The sequence below is a fragment of the Podarcis tiliguerta genome (genome assembly GCF_965153285.1).
Source record: "Podarcis tiliguerta genome assembly, chromosome: 1".
Taxonomy (NCBI): Eukaryota; Metazoa; Chordata; class Lepidosauria; order Squamata; family Lacertidae; genus Podarcis; species Podarcis tiliguerta.
Genome location: NC_139534.1, coordinates 83,144,403 through 83,165,344, shown reverse-complemented (window position 1 = coordinate 83,165,344; position 20,942 = coordinate 83,144,403). Strand labels below are relative to the sequence as shown.

Genomic DNA, 20,942 nt, shown 5'->3' with positions numbered 1-20,942 from the left:
CAAAGAAAAATCAGTCTAATTATTCTAATTTGTACTGCCATGTTAATTGTTACATGGCTAGGAATTCCAGAGACCATCTGCTTCCCAGACAACACAGAAACCTAGCTGGTGCTACAACCCCTAAAAGAAATCCAAATCTCTCAGAAATCTGTTACATATAATAAAAAAACAGACAAAATATGGTCACTTACAGTCATGTTGTCGCTGTAATCCCCCCTCCTTTATAATTTATTTTAGACCATGGAAACAGCAGAAAAAGTGGTCATGCTTCTTTCAAAGAAGCTGACCTATAACGTACTCCCACACATTTTTACGAAGTTTAATTCCCAACAAAATATTTTGAACATCAAAGCGGTTTTCAAAGTGATACCTGGCTAAAACAACGACAGAAAAAACTTCCCTTTGTGACTCTACAGACACACTTTTTATATCTCCCAAGCCAATACAAGCCAAAGTCATTTCAAATAATACCCATACGCTTATTTACAATTTATTTCTTGGTGCATTGATTGTTGCTAGTTTTTCACCCCCCAAAATTCTACAGGAATCTCAGCTCTTTAACAGCCAGCACTACATAATTGTCCATCAACATTTCCATTGAAAAACCAAATCCTTCAACAGTCAGGCGTGCAGAGCTCTACCTTTTTCATTTACAAACAAGCCACAATCATTTTGCAAGCATTTTAATACATAGATTAAAGCCACAGCGGACAACATGTGAAAAAGACTGTGTGAAAAGAAACGTGAAATATAACAGGCCCCCCTTTATAATCCATATTTAACTATACAACTGCTCAGCTGTATATATTTCTCTGTCTCAAAGAAAAGATGGACAGTTTATGTAGTTTGCACTATTTGAATTAAAGTTTATAAAGCTGGCCTACTAAAAAGGCCTTTGTTTTTAGGATTTCAATTAATTTTTACATTTTTGTCTTATTAATATTATTTATCTATTTCAAGTCAATGAAGAATTTCAGAGTAACATTATTAAGTAATTTTAACCCTGGTACAGAAAGCTTTATTTAATAATAAAAGTTGCATGAGTAATGGAAGTTGACTTATTGCATACATTTCTAGATATTAACAAAAGCACTTGAGGAAAAATACGCCTCAGGTGCTTTAAATATTCACAATTTTTCTGGCAATAGATTAAATCTGAAATTAAGAATTATAAATATTTCGACAGGATCCAACCATACCATTTCATAATGGTATATGTCTTTCTGGCTTCAAGCAGAACTATTTCTCTGTCTCCTCCCAAAGGTAAAACACACACACACACAAACTGTAAACCTTCATTACTTTTGTTTTATAGGTAATTTTTTTTTATCATAGGGAACTCCAGACAGAATCACTTTTCTGCAGCTTTCAGTCAGTGTGCAATTATTTTACCAAAAGGTAAGAAGGCTTTGTTTTTGCCTTTAAAAGATTTCACAATTGCATGGAGTTTTTACTGTCCTAAACCTTTGTTGTTGTTTTTAAACATTACCATGAACATCAAATTTTAGTAACCAGAATTTAATAATAAGTAATCAAAGTGAAATGTACAACTGATTTGGAGCAGGTGTGTGTTTTACAACAGCATACCTTACACTTTTAACAGGTCTTATCCCACAATGTTTGCTATTACATGAAATTATCTAAGGTACAGATTAGGTCAGGAAAATAATATTCCCAATGCCGTCCCCCTCACTCCACCCTGCCACCTCCACACACAGCTCTTTATGTCCTCTAAATCACATAACTTTTTTAAATTGACAATTTGGTCTTAAGAAACACCATTGCAACCAAAGCCAGTAAACCCAAAATTTTATTACACAACAGCCTATTTTTAATTAACTAGCCTTTTTAAAAAATCGTACTTTGGGGCTCAATCCACTGGGAGCTTTCCAAGCACATGTCCAAAGAAAAGAATGACATTTGCAGAAAAGGCCTTCTACGACTTCCATTTCAGCAGGGGTTGTATGGCAAATGTATCTTGTGGGACAGTCCTGCTTATCAAGACAGACTGCTCTATTTTTAAAATGTTTACCAAATCACTCTGGTTGAGAAATACTGTTTTTAGAATTTAATTCTTGCATAACCAAAATAAAACCACCTTTCACCTGGAATTGTGTTTTTGCATTTTCTCATATGGATCTGGCTCACATACATACTAAGCATTACATACTGAATGTTACGTTATTCTTAGGCTTTTCATGGGGTAACTCAATGTCTGCTTAACCATCCTTTCACACTTTGCTAGATGCTAGAACAACCTTAACTCGTTTTTTTTCTGTATACAATACCTTACACAAAAATAACAGTCAGGGTTTACATGGTTTATTAGTCTAAAGGCCAAATAATATATTATGGAACTATGGTGTAACTATTTTCTTATCCTATCAAAAAAATTAAGTAATAAACCAATGCCTTACCAGTAAAAGGGGGCTCATTTCTTTAATCCATCACTGGCATTTACTGAAACAAGGATTTCCCAACAGTCTCTGTAAAACTAAAGAGAGAGAGAAATAAATCTACCAGACAATCAGTTGCAATTACAAAAACTACTTTTTGTATTTTTAAAAACAGTCAGGACCCTTGAACTACAAAAGTTTGTATTACTATACCTGAAATATATATTTTCTGAAATGTGGGGCCTATGTTCTTCATCACTATAACCTGGGGGGGGGGTGTTTAAACTAGGTATATACACTGCACTTTCCTCTTTTTTTGAAAAATAGAAAAAGTGAAATCCTATATAATCTTTGTGTCTAGAAAATAAAAATAATATGAGTTGTAAGTAGTGGTTTGTTTTGAGGGAAGAGGAAATTGGAAGATACTGCTCCTTATTGCCTCTCCTATATGCTATTATAAGCATTCATTTCAAAATAAAACAGTTTTACTCTTATTTTTCCCTTGGTTTATAATACTGTATATGTTATACAATAATACTGCTTGAATGCTTATATATATAGTGCATAATTTGTTCCTGCAAGGTGTTCGCCTTTTTTCTTGTACCCCTCTTTTGTCCGCAAGGTATTTCACAAATAAAATAACTGCAGATCCACTATTTTCATGGTTTGTTCATTTTTAATTTTTTCCCCCATTCACCATCTCAAACACATCCGTTATTAAGGCAATTAATGTGCACTGTATCCAGAATGAGACCCTTTAAAGGCTTTCATTTTATAGAGAATAAGTGGCATCCTTTTTAGTTTTCAAATGGAAAACTTAGGATGTAAGCTAAACCAGTTACTTGAAATCACTTTTTTCGGACTTTAATCTTACAGAATTAATGTTGGCATAAATGTTGCCTAACACCCGCCCTTCCAATGGAGCTTCAGCTCCGTCGAACTGTTGCAATTCACATGCTCCTCCCTGATTTTGAAGGTGATCTCAAAGGTAGTGAGAACGAAGGAAACAGTTGGACATAACACTAACTAGGAAACACTTCCCATCAGTTTTTTGTTTCTACTTTTGCTGTGTATACTGTGTATACTTTGGGCTAGTTATTAGCATTTTATATATATAAAATTTATATATAAAAACTATTTCCTGCCTAATTTTATTTTGTATCCTTAATTCGTCCTATGAAGAAAAAACCAGAATGAACTGAATGAGTAGTGCTCACAGATTTTGTACAATATCTCGGGGGGGGGGGGTGTTTAATAGGAAAATTGTAACCCTTGAAAATTTATTCAATATGTATCCCTTGATTCAAAACAACAAACCAACACAATTTCTGTAACAACCTGTTGGTCTACAAAAACCTATCTATTGGCACAAAACAAGCATAGGCTCCAATAATGCACTCCCCCCCACCCCGATTTATATTATTGTATACAGCAAAAATTTGGGGTACAGCCATTTCCTAGAAGCAGCAGAGTAAGAATAACTGAAAATGCCTTTTGAGGATTATAGCATGGTGCTCAAAGAGCCTGATGTTTTACAGAAACCTCTTTGCTTGGGACTCCTACTAACACTTTTCAGGCTTCTTAAAAACATAGAGGATTTTGAAAATCTGCTTTAATACCTGCAAAGTATTTTGTTTTCCCCATCTTAAGTCTGTGAGAGTACCTGCATTGGTTTCGCTTTTGCTCCTGCCACTTTTGTCCTTGTTCCTTAATGGCCCAGAGTCTCTTAGGGCTTTGTGGGGTGGGGTAGGGTGTTCACCTACTCTTACAGGTGCACACTTTAAAAATAAATTATTCTAAAGATATAAATGATGCTGATACATGTATATAATGGCATTTTATTGCCCGCTCACTAATATAGTTAACTGGGTAGCTCACAAATATGAAACAATAAAATACAATATGTAAAATAGCATAAAAAGAATCAGAGCATTAAAAATCCAGTTTTAAGAAAATGTAATTTTGGGGATGAGGTGAGCTTAAAGAAATTGAAAGAATAATTACGTCATGTAAATCTAAAGCTATTGCATGTACACCTAAACTGAAGGGCATGTTTCATAACTAAAACCCAGTGACAGTTACCAAATATCACTTTAAATATATCCACTTTACCCATTATATAATTGAATATTGCTTTTAAAATAGTGTCCTAGCCTTTTACTATTCTGACTGTAATAAAATATTTTTATGATTCTATGAAAATTAATAAATGCAACTTCATTTTTCTGTAAACTTCTAATTCCTAATTGTCTATCCTATCTCTCACCAAGACAATGTGAAATTAGGGGAAACTGATACTATCTTTCACCACCTTATAGTTGAGCCAAATCTCTCTTTCTATAATTTAGGTAAACGGCCTCTCACGCAACCGCAATCACTTGCTTCGGCTATCAAAGAGAGAGAGAGATAACTGATATTTTTCTGTATCCCTCTTTTTCCCTCTTCCTGTTGTATTCTTGGCCATAAAACATTCTGGGCCTCAAAATGCTTTGTAAAATATTCTGATAAATTACATGCTTACCAGACCTACGTATAGGAAGCATAGCTGTTTAAAGCACATGGTTTGAGGCTCTGGTAAACACTCATTGCCAAAACAATTCCTTAACTAACATTGCAGTCCAACCCTCCCCCCCTTGTGCTGGGCTAGGGTGTTGGTGCTTGGCTTCTGCCATCATCACTTCTCTGGTGTGGAGCTCCTCATTCAGCCCAAACTGAACATGTGTGAGTGAGTGCTGCCAGTGGGATCTCTGGCAAAAGCAGCCTGTGACAAGTCTCCAAACAGGGCATTTCAAAGAGGAGCTGAGCCAGCCTCAAATCTACTGGATCCTGAACCAGACTCACTGATGTCATATCTGGGCTCGATTGCTGTGCCAGCTTCAGGCTGACGTAGCCATTTCCCTAGCCCCTGCCTTCTCCCTTTGCCATTTTGAGTGTATCCAAGCTGGTAATACTCTAGACCCACCGAAATCTGTCGACTTCATTTATTTCAGTGAGTCTACTCTTGAGTATGACTAATCTTGGTTACCACCCTATATTTGTCTATTTACAGGTTAGTGTCCCACATGGGAACTGAATGAAGAAGAAGAAAATCCAAATTCTTCTTCTTGTTCCTACTTCAGAACCTACTTGTTCTGAACAGGCCAATTAGCTAGTTAAAAAAAAATATTATCTGCCTGCCTGCATAATTTTGTGTCATAAAAACTGAACTATGCCATACATTTAAAGCACATTTAACACACATTTAAAACTCACTGCTTCCCTCAAAGAAACATTAGAACTGTAGTTTGTTAAGGGTGCTGGGAATTATAACTTGGTGAGGGGTCCACCCCCGTTCCCTGGATTCTTTGGGGATGCTATGGGCTTTCAATGTATGGTATGGACCCCTAACACTGAACACCACTCAAGATTCCTGCAAACAGAGAGCTACCAACTCATCCACCCAGTTCCTTCCTGTTGCTCCTCCTCTGTCGAGGTGTCAGGTATAGGGGCTATCCTATATATTCTCATAATTTATTTTCTGAATAACCTCTGGGAAATAGTTATTGCTTTTGTGTTCCTCTCTAGAACTGTGTGGGAGAGTAATGCTGACTGGTGTATGGGGAAGGGTTTTTGATGCAGAATGGGAGCAAAAGAGAAGTCTAGCCTTTTCATTTTTTGTGCAGGTTACTTCATTTTCTTGTCAAATATCTTACTCTATGGTACTCTAATTCTAAGTAAGTCCCTCACAAAATGTAAAAGAAAAGGCCCAAGTCAAACACCCAAATACAGAAGGTAATTATAAGAATTAAAGACAAAATCAGTTTCCTTACTTCTTGCTTTGGAAATATTTAACAGTAATAAACACCAATTTTTAAAAAAATGCCTTGGACCCAACATCTGCTGCACCTTTACAGTGACAACAATCCAGTCTGTAATTTGTCTAATCAGGAGCCAGAAATAAAACACACAAGAGGTAGGAGAATAATGGGAAATTTGCTATATGGTGCAGAGTCCCAGGAAAGTTGGAACCACTCTCCTTGGTAATAAATTGCTGTTACACAGCAGTAACAGTTGTGGATTATTTATTTTTACTTTTTATTTGAGGAACTCTGGACAATTTGCATCCACATTAAGAGAAGCAGGAAAGAAACTAAAAGTCAACTATCAAATTTTCCAGAAATATTGTATCCTATCCCTTGCTATAAAATATCTGTCCATATAGAAGAATCTTCTGTGAGACCTACGAGAGCCTAGAGCAGCCTTCCCTGACTATTCTGGCATGGGCTGATGGGAACTGTAGTCCAAAACATCTATGACAGCATCAGGTTGGGGAGGGCTGGGCTAGAGTGTTAGGCTTGGAGGTAGGAAATCACAGGCCAGTTTGCCAAACCTACTGGATGATATTGGACATGATACTACCTTTCATCCTAGTCTACGTCATGGATGGTTGTGAGGCTAAACTGTGGATTTGGGCTCTTTTTATAGGAATGATCAGTTACAAATGTAAAACAATGTCTAAAGCAGAAAGGTTCGGACTCAGCCATGAATGAATTCTATAATGGGAGGGCAGAGAAGGTACATGGTAGCACTTATCGTCCTTGAAACAGTGAAGCAAGCACCTATATACCGGTAAATGTTTAAGGCAGCACATTTAGCAGGGATTAAATACCATTAAACTTTGTGTGGCATACTTCTGAATAAACACGCTTAGCATTGCATTACATGGCATCTAGGAATGATGGATAACTTTGATTCAGGTCTCATTTGCAAACCAAAACACAGCTGTCCTTCGAAATTTGTATTTATCTAAATTTTGCTATGTAGTTCACCAACCAATGTTTAGAAAAAATGCACATATTAAGGGAAAGTGTGGATAAAAATGAATACATTGGTGAAATTAACACACAAAATGCATTATAGCAGGAGGAAATTGCTTCCAAAAATGTGCGAGTTAGGCTAAACTGCATATACCGTATTTTTCGCTCTATAAGATGCACCAGACTACAAGACGCACCTAGTTTTTGGAGGAGGAAAACAAGAAAAAAAATATTCTGAATCTCAGAAGCCAGAACAGCAAGAGGGATTGCTGTGCAGTGAAAGCAGCAATCCCTCTTGCTGTTCTGGCTTCTGGTATAGCTGCGCAGCCTGCATTTGCTCCATAAGACGCATGCACATTTCCCCTTACTTTTTAGGAGGGAAAAAGTGAGTCTTATAGAGCAAAAAATACGGTAATTTTTTTGGGGGGGGGGTATTACACAAAAATGCTGAATTTTCACCAGGATTTTAAAAAGAAGTGACATGTTGCTGTAGATATGGAAAACTGAATTTAATATTGGAAAAATGAGAAACTGCGAGCAGTGCCATAGCTACTGGGGGGGGGGGGGTCGGGGCTAGCTGGGGTTTTTTGCCCTGGGTGAAGCCTGTGTGTGTGTGTGTGTGTGTGTGTGTACAGAAATGTGCATGGGGTGTTTGCCAAACAGGGTCTTTGACCAGGGTGAAATAAAGCCTAGTTTCCGCTCTGCTGAGAGAACTGAAATTGACAGATTATGTCATCCTAAACAACAACACATTTTAACCAGGCCATAGACTATCTAACTTTCCCTGAGCCTACCCAGCCCTCCAAAAGAAAGTATAAAAATATTTATACTTACTTGTGTATGCATTTAATGAACTACTTTTGCCAGGGTCTCCTCTAGTAGTGACTGCTTTAAACTCATCTCTCCAACAAGAGATTTTAAATGACTAGACTGAAGCAGAGGGCATTTCGATTAACAGCTGAACTGGTGGTGACAGAATAACCACCACTCTCAAAGCGGGTAAGAGGGTGGGTTCTTTTTCTTACTCCTGTCCTTGTAGTTCTTTGTGTTTTGAAAATCTGAAATTTTGGTTTCAAAGGGGGCATTATTTACGGCATCTCGGGCTGACATAATTGTTGGGCCTCTTCCTGGACCCTCTCAGCAGAATGGAGGGGTGTTAGTTCCAATAAATCCAAGCTATCTCCATCCCTGCCCCATCTTTGGAATGTCCCATTTTGTGGTCTACTGTCTCTGAAATGCTAGCCTTATGGGGGCTGCCAGAGCATAGATACCAGCCACCATTGGAGGGACACTTTTGTCCCATCCTAATATTCTCCAACCAGTGGATCTGGGAGTTAGGGATGCCTTGGAAGACAAATTTCACTACACCTTGGGTTCCCATGTTTTATAGAGTCTGTAATTGATTCCATGATGCATGAAGATCACTGACATCTTGAACCTGCCTAATCAGCCTTATATAGGTATTACCTGTTGAGCCTATAAAAATATTTCTGACATGTTCAAAAAGGGGATCTTCCCAAGTTTTGAACAGTTCAATTAAAAGATTCATATTTTTGATAACCTGTCTGACACTTAAATTCAAGTGCATAGTTCATGTTCCCTCCCTCACTATTCTGGTTTCTCGTTGTGTGCCTTTTGATGGTTTGGTCAAGTTATTAAGGGTAAAAGGAAGGGTAGAATGAAAATGGATAGGACAGTTGATATGCTGGTTTTTTTGTTTTTTTAACAAACAAACTCAAAAGACTGTATTGTAAAAAATGTTAACTGGAGTGCTCACAATTACCAAAAGTACTATTACAAGTCTTCTAAACGAGTAAATATAAAATATACCACTATTATACCAATATACCAATATACTCTATTTTTTATTTGTGTGCTGGCAAACAAGTGGCATGAACAAGACAAGCCCAACTAGATTGGGGGTGGGGGGAATTACCTGACACGAGCTATGTGAACTCAGGCACACCATTTTGAGGAAAAGCTAGCCTGTAAAATCTTATCCTTCTTAAACCTCTGTTTCCTACCACTCGTAACAATAAAGCAACAGTCTGCTTCATGTTAATCTAGCATAGCACAATTTTCCAGTTGGTTGAGGAAATGAAATATTCCCCTCTTAATAACAAATTAGGAAACTCCCTGAGTAATGTTTTTAAATGTCTTAACCAAACATTTTAATAATAAACAGTTCTGTCATAAACTAGAAAAAAGGTAAATTTTCAAGCTTTAAATGCAGGACTGGATTATGACTGTTCGAGGCCCTAAGCACTTAAAAGATTTTGGTGTCTCCCTATATATCTAATTCAAAATATAAACAATAATAAACCATAAAATACGGGACAGCCAACATGACCAAGACTTGAGCATCAGTGGACAGAGTGGCAGCTTACCAGTTACCAAATTCTAATGTTGTATGCCCAAAATTAATGTATATCATTAATCTCTATCATTACTATTTTATTCCTATTTTTATTATTGTATCTATATATATACTTATGTATGTCTTTTATTTATTTATTGTGGGTGCCTTTGTATAGAACCCGGTTCAGCTGCAGCATATGGTCCATGGTAAATTCGGCAATGGAAAATTTCTGTGGTGACCCCCTTCCTCCTTCCCTTGATGCCCTAAGCACATGCTTATTTTGCTTAACAGTTAATCCAGCCCTGCTTAAATGCTTCACTGGTACCTACAAAGTGGAGTGAAGTCAATAGCCTCCACTGAAGGCCCCGACATGCACCATTAAAATAGCGTGATGTGTAACTATAACTATGTGAGCCAGGTCTGTCGACTTATGCCTCTGTCGTGACACAGGGTTCTGGAAAAAGATGAAACTGATTTTGGTAGAATTTACTTTAGTCAGTGTTCCTTAAACGCTTTTAGGCCATGAAAGTGTTATGCTGTAATGGTCTGAGGAGGAGAGTGGGGTATTACAGACTGGCTTCTGTTAGAGCCTTGAGGGGGGATTTTTACTTGAAAAAATTCTGAACCACAGTATATCTAAACTCACCTCATGGTTTTAATGATATAATGATATGAGTTCAGTAACATTGGGAACAAGGCTATCCCATGCCAATTGCAAAATTTCACTTGTTAGAGGGAACCTGCCTACCACATATATAAATATTATGTTGTTTAGCAGCAAACCAAATACATTATATCGCCCTTCAGATGTTGTTGGACTCCATCAGGCCCAGCTAGCATAGTCAGGGAAGGTGGGAGTTGTAGTCCAGCAACATTTGGAGGGCCATAGGTTAGCCACCTGTACATAATACATCACAGTGTGCTCCCAGTACATACTGGGAAATGTTCTAGAGTTATCTTGGAGCTGCATGTGGTGGTGATATGGCTCTAATGGGGTCCTCAATATTCAAAGCTACTTTGTTATCATTTGCCTGTTCCTGGCACTGTGATTTGAAATAAATGACTGGGATGCAAGTCCTATTGATCAGCAAAAATGGAACTTTGTTTCTGTGTTTGAGGACTGAATATATTTAGAAAGACAGACTTAAAGAAATAGATTAGACATTCATGATATGGGCTTGTTCAGGGTTAATTTATTTCAGCAGAACTCTATCATCTATCTATCTATCATCTATCTATCTATCATCATCTATCTATGTATCTATATCTACGTATCTGTAGACAGATAGCTACAGATGATTGCGTCTTAGGTGGTACAAACATATAAAATGGTGCATGCATTTCACTTTTGCATAGCTAATGTGGTGCCTCCATATGCTGTGGGTTATAACTCCCATAATCCCTGAGCTTTGACCATGTCAGCTGGGGTTGATGGGAGACCAAAGTCCACAACATCTAGAGGACTTTCTGGTCCAGTGATGGCCAAACTTGGCCTGCCAGCTGTTTTGCAACTACAACTCCCATTATCCCTAGCTAACAGGACCAGTGGTCAGGGATGATGGGAATTGTAGTCCCAAAACAGCTGGAGGGCCAAGTTTGGCCATCACTATTAAATCTGGTCTAATCTGATTATACTGCCAACCACTGACCAGAGCCATGCTGGCTAGGCCTGATGGGAGTTGGACTCCATCTAGAGAGTCCCAAGTTCCTCAGCTCTGGCCTAAGGGAAATTTGGGCTTATATTTTTTGAAAACCATTCCTGAAATGGAGGTAAATATAAAAAGCAAATGCTGATATGGTGTGAAGATCTTTCATCTAAAGAGGACCTGTTCTGTTCCATGCCCAAAGAAGCTCTTGGATTCCTGGCCCATGACTACAACAGAAATTGGCTTCATAAACCTTAAGAGGCAGGAGTAACTTAAATTTATTTTCCCCTCAATTTTCCCCTTAAGGCGTGTTTATGTAATCAGGAGCTTATCATATTACAATCTGAGCATATCCTACAACCCTGCCTGTAAGTTTATACAGTATGTACATCATTCCTAGTTCATTTTAAACCAAATATTAAACATTTTTAACCTTAGCTGTTGAAAAATAATTCTTGAAATTGTTTGGGTTGATTTATATAGACTCCAGGAAATATTGACATTTTGTCAAGGAGTTATACACAAGGTAAATTTTAATGAATTATTTTATTATTTATATTTTTCCCTTATTCAAAAAGGCTTTTCACTTGTCCTAGAAACAATAACACAAGGGCTATTATATTATTCTTTGCTTCCTTGCAATATGATAGCATGGTGCTATAACAGAACATGCAAGTTGCTCTTTTTAAATTGGTAAAGAGTAAGGCCCAGATATTGAGACAGTACTTCAGATACATTTACAAATGTTTCCAGCTTATGTAAGCTTAAGTGATCACCAAGGCAGCGTTTGATAATATAAAGTGCTAGAATGTCGTTATATAAGTCCCTTCTACAGAAAGTTTTGTTTTTCACATGGATTTAATAACAATTAAGATTTCAGTAACAGAGTATCAATGCTACAACATAGATTTGTAGAAATTAATATTTCATGGATATATGATAAAATGTTTGTAAGCAGTCTATTTTTTCTTCCTTGCTAATTAATCTGTGACAGTGTATATGTGTTCTAATCCTGGATAAATATATACTTTAAAATAGGATATAATTTTCAGAAACTAGACAATAAAATGGATTTGGGGTGTTTGGGGTGTTTGCATGTTTGGTTGTCATGTTAAGAGTTGCCTTATAGATTTAATATATTATATAGCATAATACAAGATTTCTATGTAGATCAACAAACAACCATGGTTTAAATTACACTGTTTGAAAATTGTTTCAATTTACCTTACAAATGTATTATACGAGAGAATCTTATTAGTAGGCAGCCAGAAATTAAGCACGTTTACTTAGAAACAAGATTAATTTGTGTTCTTGACTACTGTTTTAAAAAATCTATATACATTTTTAAAAAGGCATGAGCAGCCCCAAAACTATAGTTTACATTAAAAAAAAATAAAAATCAGGACCCCTTGAAATATTAGTAAAAGAGCATTTACAGAAAAATCCTTTAACTAATGCCAACACTGAAATCAAATGTATTTTTGGTAATTTTCATTGTTCACATTTTCAATTCTGATTCTCATATTAGCTTTTAAAAAAGGTAAGTCAATGAATCAGTTTGGAATATTTGCAGCAGATACAGATACACCTGCTATTCGAACTACAAACTGGATAACTGCCAAATTTTAAAGATTTCCTCCCAAAAAAACAATCCTCAATATATAATTAAATATACTAAGGGTATTTAATTATTAGGTGTAACATTTTAGAAATTGTAAGTTTTAACATTTACCATATATATAAATTAAGGAAATTGATATAAATGTTATTTGAATTTTCAAGTGATTTTTCATAGATGGAGAGACAATATTCCTACATAAGTGCAACTCTATCTATCTATATCTATCTATCTATCTATCTATCTATCTATCTATCTATCTATCTATCTATCTATCGATGCACATGCCTTTTTGGGGGGGAAATCTTTTAATTAGCCATATGAACTTAAAATATATAACCTTATAACATATGAGTTGATTATTAATGCTTTATAGGAGCCAGTCCTGCAATATGTTTTTAGTTGCATATATAGGTGTATGTATTTAAAAAAAATTAAGGAACTATCAACAGTGGGGTTTTTTCTTTAGAACCTTTTGTTTATTTTTTAAAGAACGTTCTTCCTAGTTAAATGCTGAAGTAAACTAGAACTCTATAAAGTTACCTAGGAAAACAGTTCTTTTATTGCTTGTTGCTGGAAATTTTCACTGTTTTTTAAAAAACAAACAGACAATTTGTTTTGAAAATACTAGCATATTTTATTGTATTCATCGGGATTTATTCTCAGGAAAGTAAGCATAGGGCTTGCGGCCTTACACCACAGTCCTGTTTATGTCTGTTCAAAAAAATAAATCTTGTTAAGTTCAGTTAAGTACTCCCTTCAGAGAACTTTGTCTGGAAAGGTGGTCTACAAATATAAAGAATAAATACATTTAAATAAAAAGTGGGTATAGGATTGCAATCTAACAATGCAATCCTATACATGTTTACTCAGAAGTAAACACTACTCAGAGTTCACTGGGACTTACTCTCAGGTCAGTGTGTATAGAACTGCAGTCTTCGTCTGCCAAAAACAATGGCCTTCCAGTCATTACACAACCAGAACAGATGAGTTATTTGGTCTTCAGTGCAATCCTATGCAAGTTCTCACAGCAAGGCCCACTGTTTCCATTTAAGGTTCCTCTCAGGAAAGTAGGCACAGGTTTGTAGCATCAGGTGCAGTTCATTCAAAAGAACTGCAGTTTAACTATTATTTACTTTTTTTTAAAAATGAACTAAGTAAAAGGAACTATGCATTAATTAATTGTAAGAAGCTTTGATACACGTAGGTCTCATTCAAGTTCAGTATTGCATCTTACTAAGCTTCTTTTAACTGTTTAAAAGTTACAAATATCTGAACAAGTTTTGCTGATCTCAACAACAAGGGTTTAACAACACTGGAAGAACCAGACGGCTCTCCCCATCGCTCAACCTTTCCTCTCTTGCAGCGTATGAAAAGGCTGCTTTTGCCTGAAGGCGTAAGGAGCACAATTATTCTGAGATCTTCAGAGCTATTATGCAATGTGTACGTCCTATGGGCACTGCCAAGGCCCCCATCCCTCTCTCTATCCAATCCCCCACACTTCTCCCTTTTCCTTCTATTATTTTTGGTTTTAACCACTTAGGCATGGCCTTGTAAACTGGCACTGTGAATTGCAAAGCTTTAATGATGATTTCCCCCCCACCTCCATTGTTTGTACTTGTTAAATGTTTTTCCCCCCCGAATGTTTTTTTCCTAAAAGCCAATAAAAACCAGTGCATCTTTTTTTCTGATGGCAACTAACTTGCTTTTAAAATTACTGTCTTTCTGTTTTCAGTACTATTCAGGGCTGTATTGAATTACTGAAAACATATTTATGTTGCAGTAATCAAACCCCCAGTTATAAAATAAAGTTGAATAGGATTACTCTAGAGCAAAATAATCTTTTAAAACCTACCTTTAAATGCCAGTTGTTTTTAACAGAGTAGAATTTTATATCTCAAAACAGTATATATGGGCTATGTTGGAATTCTCTAAACTTTATAATTTAAGAAAATGAATATAACACTGTTCAGATATTAATGTAGGAAATTTAAGCTTTCCAACTTTTATGTTATCTCCCTTATTCCACATTACAAAAATCTACTTGCACATGGGGCTTAAAAACATACCTGATTACTTAGGTTTGTCCTTGTCCAATTTATTTTGTCTTTAAACTAATTGCAAACTTTGTTGTTACAATCAGCAGGGAACAGCAATTTTGCATCATCTGCTTAAAACCCTGCACCCAGCCGTCACAACTAAAGCCAGGGGAGTTAAGATAAACATGTATTATGTCTGAAAGGAGGTTTCAGAACCCTACACTTTAAAAAGATATGCAAGTAATTACTGGGTCACGATCTCCAAGGCTGATTCCGTCACTTGGACCTGTGGATAAGGAGAAACCTCTTGAGATTTCAGTCTCTCAAAGCCCCAGACTCAGCTGGCTTGAGCAAACTATTATCAGGAGAGGGCTGACGGGCAGAAGCTCAGAGCTCCACTCGGCAGAACAAGCACACCCTCCCCCCCCCAAAAAAAAAACCACCATAGCAGAGCTGGCTTACCACTTTGTTAAGTGATTTAAGTAATGCACACTACTGTCTTGGGAAGCAGGGGCATAACAGGACCATAGTCTTAGGGCTATGACTTCTAAAGCACATGACTTTGCCCAACGTATCCTAGGAACTTCAGCATCCTAAGGGTGCTGAGAATTGCAGCTCTGTCAGGTATAAACTACAGTTCCCAGGATTCCTTGGGGGAAGTCATATGCTTTAAGTGTGCTTTAAATGTATGGTGTATATACAGCCTTTAATTAGATAGCTGCCAGTAGATAACTGGTGGGATGAGGTGAAGCTGCCTTCACTTCAGCTTACCTGGGCAGGGCAGTGGTGATATTGTGGCTATGCAGATGCCCCACTGGAGCCAATCTCACACTTTGACGTATCCACACAACCCTGACTTCGTCGCAGCCCTGCCTGTACCAGGTGAGCTTCTGTAATACCAGTGCTGGGGAGGCAGCACTGCTAATTGCATCCCTGCATGGCTCTCTATTGCCAGGGATAGTCCTTCACTGCTTGAAGAACCCATGGAAGTGCAGCTCTTAACCCTAACAGCATGATGGATTAGGAGGGGACTGTTCTAACTCCTGTATTCTTGCAAATGTGGGGTCTGTATCAGTGGGAGAAACCGTCCACCCAGTTAGGTATAGTGGCTACCGATACATGGATATGCAGCTCTCAAAACACAGAAAATGACCTGACTTCTAATCTATTTCTGCATAATTTATTTTTCAACTATTTTTTTAAAAAGTTAACATTTTTAGTTGTCTGTGTGCCCTTGTATCAGAGAAAATTCTGAAACATTTACTTTCAAAATCTATAATCCAGGACTACAGAAGATAGTGTAATCCACAGCCCACAATATGAGGAACCATTGAGGGACTTGGATATGTTTAACCTGGATAAGAGGAGACTGAGAGGAGATATGATAGCTTGTTTTCTGCTGCTCCAGAAGCTATGGACCATGCCTAGGACTCTAACCAATGGACTCTGACAGAAGGTGGTGGCCTCTCCTTCCTTGGAGGTTTTTAAGCAGAGGTTGGATGGCCATCTGTCATGGATGCTTTAGTTGATATTCCTGCATTGCAGGGGGTTAGACTAGATGGCCCTTGGGATCCCTTCCAACTGCTGTTCTGTGATTCTCTGACTCCTGTAGGACTAAACCAACATGCACTTCAGCATTATAGCATTATAGTTATGCATAAAGTTGCAAGTCAATAGGAAAATTACATTGTTTTTATTAATGACTATGCATTCTTCACTGTCTAGATATATCTGACAATTTCACTGAGATAGGAACTATAGAATAAGACTTTGGCTAGTATACAATGATAACATATTTCTATGTTTTCTTCAATGTAACACACACTTTCAACAGAAACAAGAAATGTTTTGTCTTAATATTTTGCTGCACTTGCAGCTTCCACAAAGTTTTCCTCTAAGAGTGAGCAAAACAAGGTCCTTATGTCAGTTTCTCTGTGGCATAAAATGTTACTTATACATGTGAGGGGCAAAGTTGCTTTTATAAGTCCATGAAATAAATATATCCAGTTACCTTCCCTTAATCTTCAGCCTAGTTCTGGTTATCTCTCATCTGGAAAAGGAGGATGGGAGCCTGCTTTGGGAGTTAGATGAGCAAGGTATTATTTTCAGTTTACAAATCCATTTATTAGAGCACTGTGAAAAAGATGGTTTTGATGAATTTCCATATAATAAATGAGCTTTCCTTCCTGATTTTTAATTTAACTCAACTTATTTAGGTTCTAAACTTGCAAAAAAATAGTGTTATTGTTTTAGAAGATTTACAAATGAATTTTCTAAACTAGGTGTATGATGCATTCAAGACTGCCTATTCAGTGACACCAGTGCCAGATTTAGGGCAGTTCAGATTGTTCCCCTGCATAGGACGCTGAGCTGAGGAGGCACCAAATAATTATAATATGAGTACCTACTGAGAAGATGCATTAAAACGCAACTGTACCAAAAGGAATTATTGTGAAAATAAAAATATTTTGGGGGGCAGCGCCAAAAGTTGTCCTTGCTCAGGGCACCGTATTACCAAAGTCCACCACTGGTAAAACAAGTGGTCAAGTTATCACTAGAACAATTATCTAGAATTATATCTGGCTAAATCCACTGAGCATTCTAGGAGGCTGAGCTCTGTTATCTTTTGCCCAAAGAACTCCCCAATGCTTATGAAGATTCCTCTCAGATTCATGGAGCGTTTTTTTAAAAAAAGTGTGAGAGGGTGCTGGGGAGGAAGAGGAGGAATTGGGGGCAGTGGGGGAAGGGGAACGAGGACAGAGGTGCTGCTGCCAACACAGCGACAGCAGGAAGAAGAGAGACAGCTGCAGAGCTGCCACCTGCCTCCAAATTCTCCTTTGAATTTTGCAGTGCAGTTTACCAGCCAAGTGAAGTGTATGACAGCATATATACTAGGATAAACTGTGCATTAAAATACATGTATTAATGAAAATAACAGATAAGAATGAATTATATTATATAAAATTGCATACAAAATGTATTAGAATAAATTTGCACTAAAATGCTGGTGAATTTTCACGGTGACTTTTTTATTTTTCAAAAAACCACAAACTGGAGAACTAAACATATGACTAGAAAAATGAGAAACCGAGAGAAACAAAAATTGTCAGATGCTTTAGCTGAGTTTCCTGCATTGAATGGCTTTAGACCAGATGGCCCTTGGGGTCCCTTCCAACTCTTAAGATTCTATGTTTCTGTGACCTGTCTCTTTGCCACTCCTTTTTGTTTTGTCACCTCCCTGAACATCATATTCCAGGTCAATCAGCTCCATAGATTAACTATGTAATAAATAAATAAATAAATAAATAATTGATATTGTATAAATGTTTTTGTTTTAAATATATTTGCCCATCCCTATTCATAACATGAAGTGTTATCCTCGGTTGGCAGAATTATATACATATGGATATAGAGGTAGGAAATTTGAAACAGTGGGACCATTGACATTTGACTTCATTGTTTACTTTCCCCCTCTTAGGCATGCTGCCAACTGAGAATAACATTTCATGCATTTGATAAAGCGGAGCCTGGTTGACCAAATGCGACGCGGTAATAAATTGGTTCGTCTTTAAAGTGCTACAGGACTCCTTGTTGTATGTGTTGAACGGAGCTGGCAGATAACTGGACCAAAGTCATCCAGGTTAGTATTATTGACAGTGGTGTTGTTGCTTTATGCAAATCTGAACCCGGATCTTCCTAGTCCTAACCCAACACTCAAACACATAAATAGCACAAGAGAGGTTCAAAGGCAATTGAATCCTCACAATCACAAGTGAAATTGACCTCCGAATGCTGGCTTTCATTCTGTTCTATGTTGCTGAATTATTTGGTCACTGTAGACAGGTTGTTTCTCCAATCCTTGTAGCACAGCACTGGGAAGAGGATTTGTCATCTGTTGAAAGAATGACACACACTGTGCCACAATTATCAGTGCTGGATGCACTCATCATATTAAAATCAATATATGAAGAATAGAATGAGAAAAAATGGGACAAAGTGTTTAAAATGTTATAACTGGTCCAGACATGGAAAGTGCTTGCATGTGGGATTAGACTCAATTTGATTAAAATAATCAATAATTTTGCAAGGCTGCAGTAAAGCTAATAAAAGTTGCTTTTATAACGCTCTTTTCTTAGACAATATGTCTGGGGTTTAGCATGTCAATAAGCCGCATCTCTGTGAAACAATTTAGTTGTAAAGCTCCTGTTAGCATATCTTAGCTTCTTTGTAAATCATGTAATTCTACATCCCAATCCAAAGCATTTACTTGAATTAAGTCCCATTTATTTCAGCAGGCAGCAAGTATGTATGTCTAGGATCATAGAATTTGTGATAGAAGTGAATGCTGAGACTACAATCAACCAAGCCCCGATGCTGCACAGTCTCAATTCATTTAAATAGGGAATGTGCAGAACGACATGATGGCACTTAACAAATGAAATTATCTAAGCCAGGGGTGAAGAATCTGTGGCCCTCCCATTATTGTTAGACTCTAGCTTCCATCAGCCCTACAAAGCATGGTCAGTAGGCAGAGCTAATAGGAATTATAGTCTTGATGGCCACTACATTTATTGCATAGGGTTTTAATGCAAGCCATCTGCTTGCCGAACACCAGTCCTACAGTTGTCCTTTTAAAAGGCTGTTGTACATAGTTTGGACCAGATGAAATGCCTTCTCAGTTGTCCCTATCAAGAGAAATTTCATCTGGAGTTAATGTAAAAATGAGATTCTTTCATGCCACACTTTTTCTGTTCAGATTTACATTGCAACAGCCCCCAATGCCTGCTTTCACAGCCCTTGATTGCTGTGCTATTTTGTAGATAAAAAAACACTTTCAGAGAAGGAGAACTCAGATTTAGACAATAATTCAGTTGGTTATTTTGGCCAAGTCCTATCTACTGGCCTCAGTTCCTCATCTTCTCTCTCTCTCCCCGCACCCCCCAGATAGATAGTTAAATTGATGAAGAAAGACAGTGTGAACTGGACAGTTCTTGAATGCAGAGCACAAACCCAGTGATAGGTCACAGGAGGAGATGCTACATTACCTGGTAAATGACATCAGTTCCTTATTCCCCATCTCCATAGTGATGATGCAGCTTTAGCATTCCCTAACACTATTCAATATACCTCTGCACAAGGAGTACATTGCTTGCTCAACCTGCTGGATCATAACTATCGTCCATAATGCGCTTTGATAGAATATGACAAGCATTCCGGCAGCCATCTTGTGCACTCATATATTTCTCTCAGTGATGTCAAGGAGCTGTGACAGTAGCAGTATTTTAGATTGTGTCTCTATAAAACCAGAGGCATACCTAGGGGTTGGCAAAAGTGGCCCGTGCAGGGGCGCAGGCCCAGGGGGCTCGCAAAAATCACCTATCATACTATGAAGTGTATGGCAGGTATGTATGTGAAAATAATAAACTCTTTGGAAAACCAAGGAAATCAAAAAAATCTGAGCTTGGTCATGATGCAGCTCTGCTGCTGAAACAACAGGACTGGCCATTTAACTCAGAAAACTGCCTGGATGAGATACCACTGAAAATATATTGAAAGTAAGGACTTATTTAAAATGTAGGTGTTTAATTTTTTTAAAAAAATTATATCTTTCTTACTGCCCTGTTTTTGTTCAGTTTTGGCTTAGAGGCTTGTTTAATTTTGGGGGGCTTAGTCTTAAGGGACGGGGGGAGAGAGAGAGAGCGCCTTGGTATTAACTCAGAACAATGCAGTTAGAAGTCTAGTTTTGTAATACGCTGGGAGCATCCAACACCTGCCATAACAGACTTAGACATGTGGTTCCAAAAATATAGGATAGAGGGATAAAGGTGTGATATAAGGGTAGAGAAAGCAGACAAAAGAGAAGCTTCCTCCCCATCTCACATGAAAGCTGAGGGACAGAAGTTTCAGGATAGACCAAATGAAGTACTTCTTGACACAGCCCATAAGTTAAATTATGGAATTTGCTACACAAGATGTAGTGATGGCCATCAGATTGGATGGATTTAAAAGGGGATTCATGGACAATAAGGCTGTCAATTGCTATAGCAATATATTAACTCCAGTATTCCCCCAAGTACCAGTTGCTGGG

General features: G+C 37.5%; 1 protein-coding gene across 6 annotated transcripts in view; it reads right to left on the bottom strand.

Moving 5' to 3' along the window:
- Positions 1-20,942, bottom strand: part of LOC310680697 (uncharacterized protein) — a 101,135-nt gene that overhangs the window by 14,241 nt on the left and 65,952 nt on the right. For 4 of the 6 annotated variants that reach the window (XR_014512874.1, XM_083447702.1, XM_083447704.1 and 1 more), the window contains one exon: positions 2,418-2,494. Coding sequence is in view for 3 of the 6 variants with exons in the window: in XM_083447704.1 (XP_083303830.1) it covers positions 2,432-2,494 (63 nt within the window). In the remaining 3 variants the exon portion in view is untranslated. Of the gene's footprint in view, positions 1-2,417; positions 2,495-16,865; positions 17,323-18,637; positions 18,938-20,942 lie in introns of those variants that run through there. The other 2 variants (XR_014512875.1, XR_014512876.1) reach the window with 2 other exon arrangements.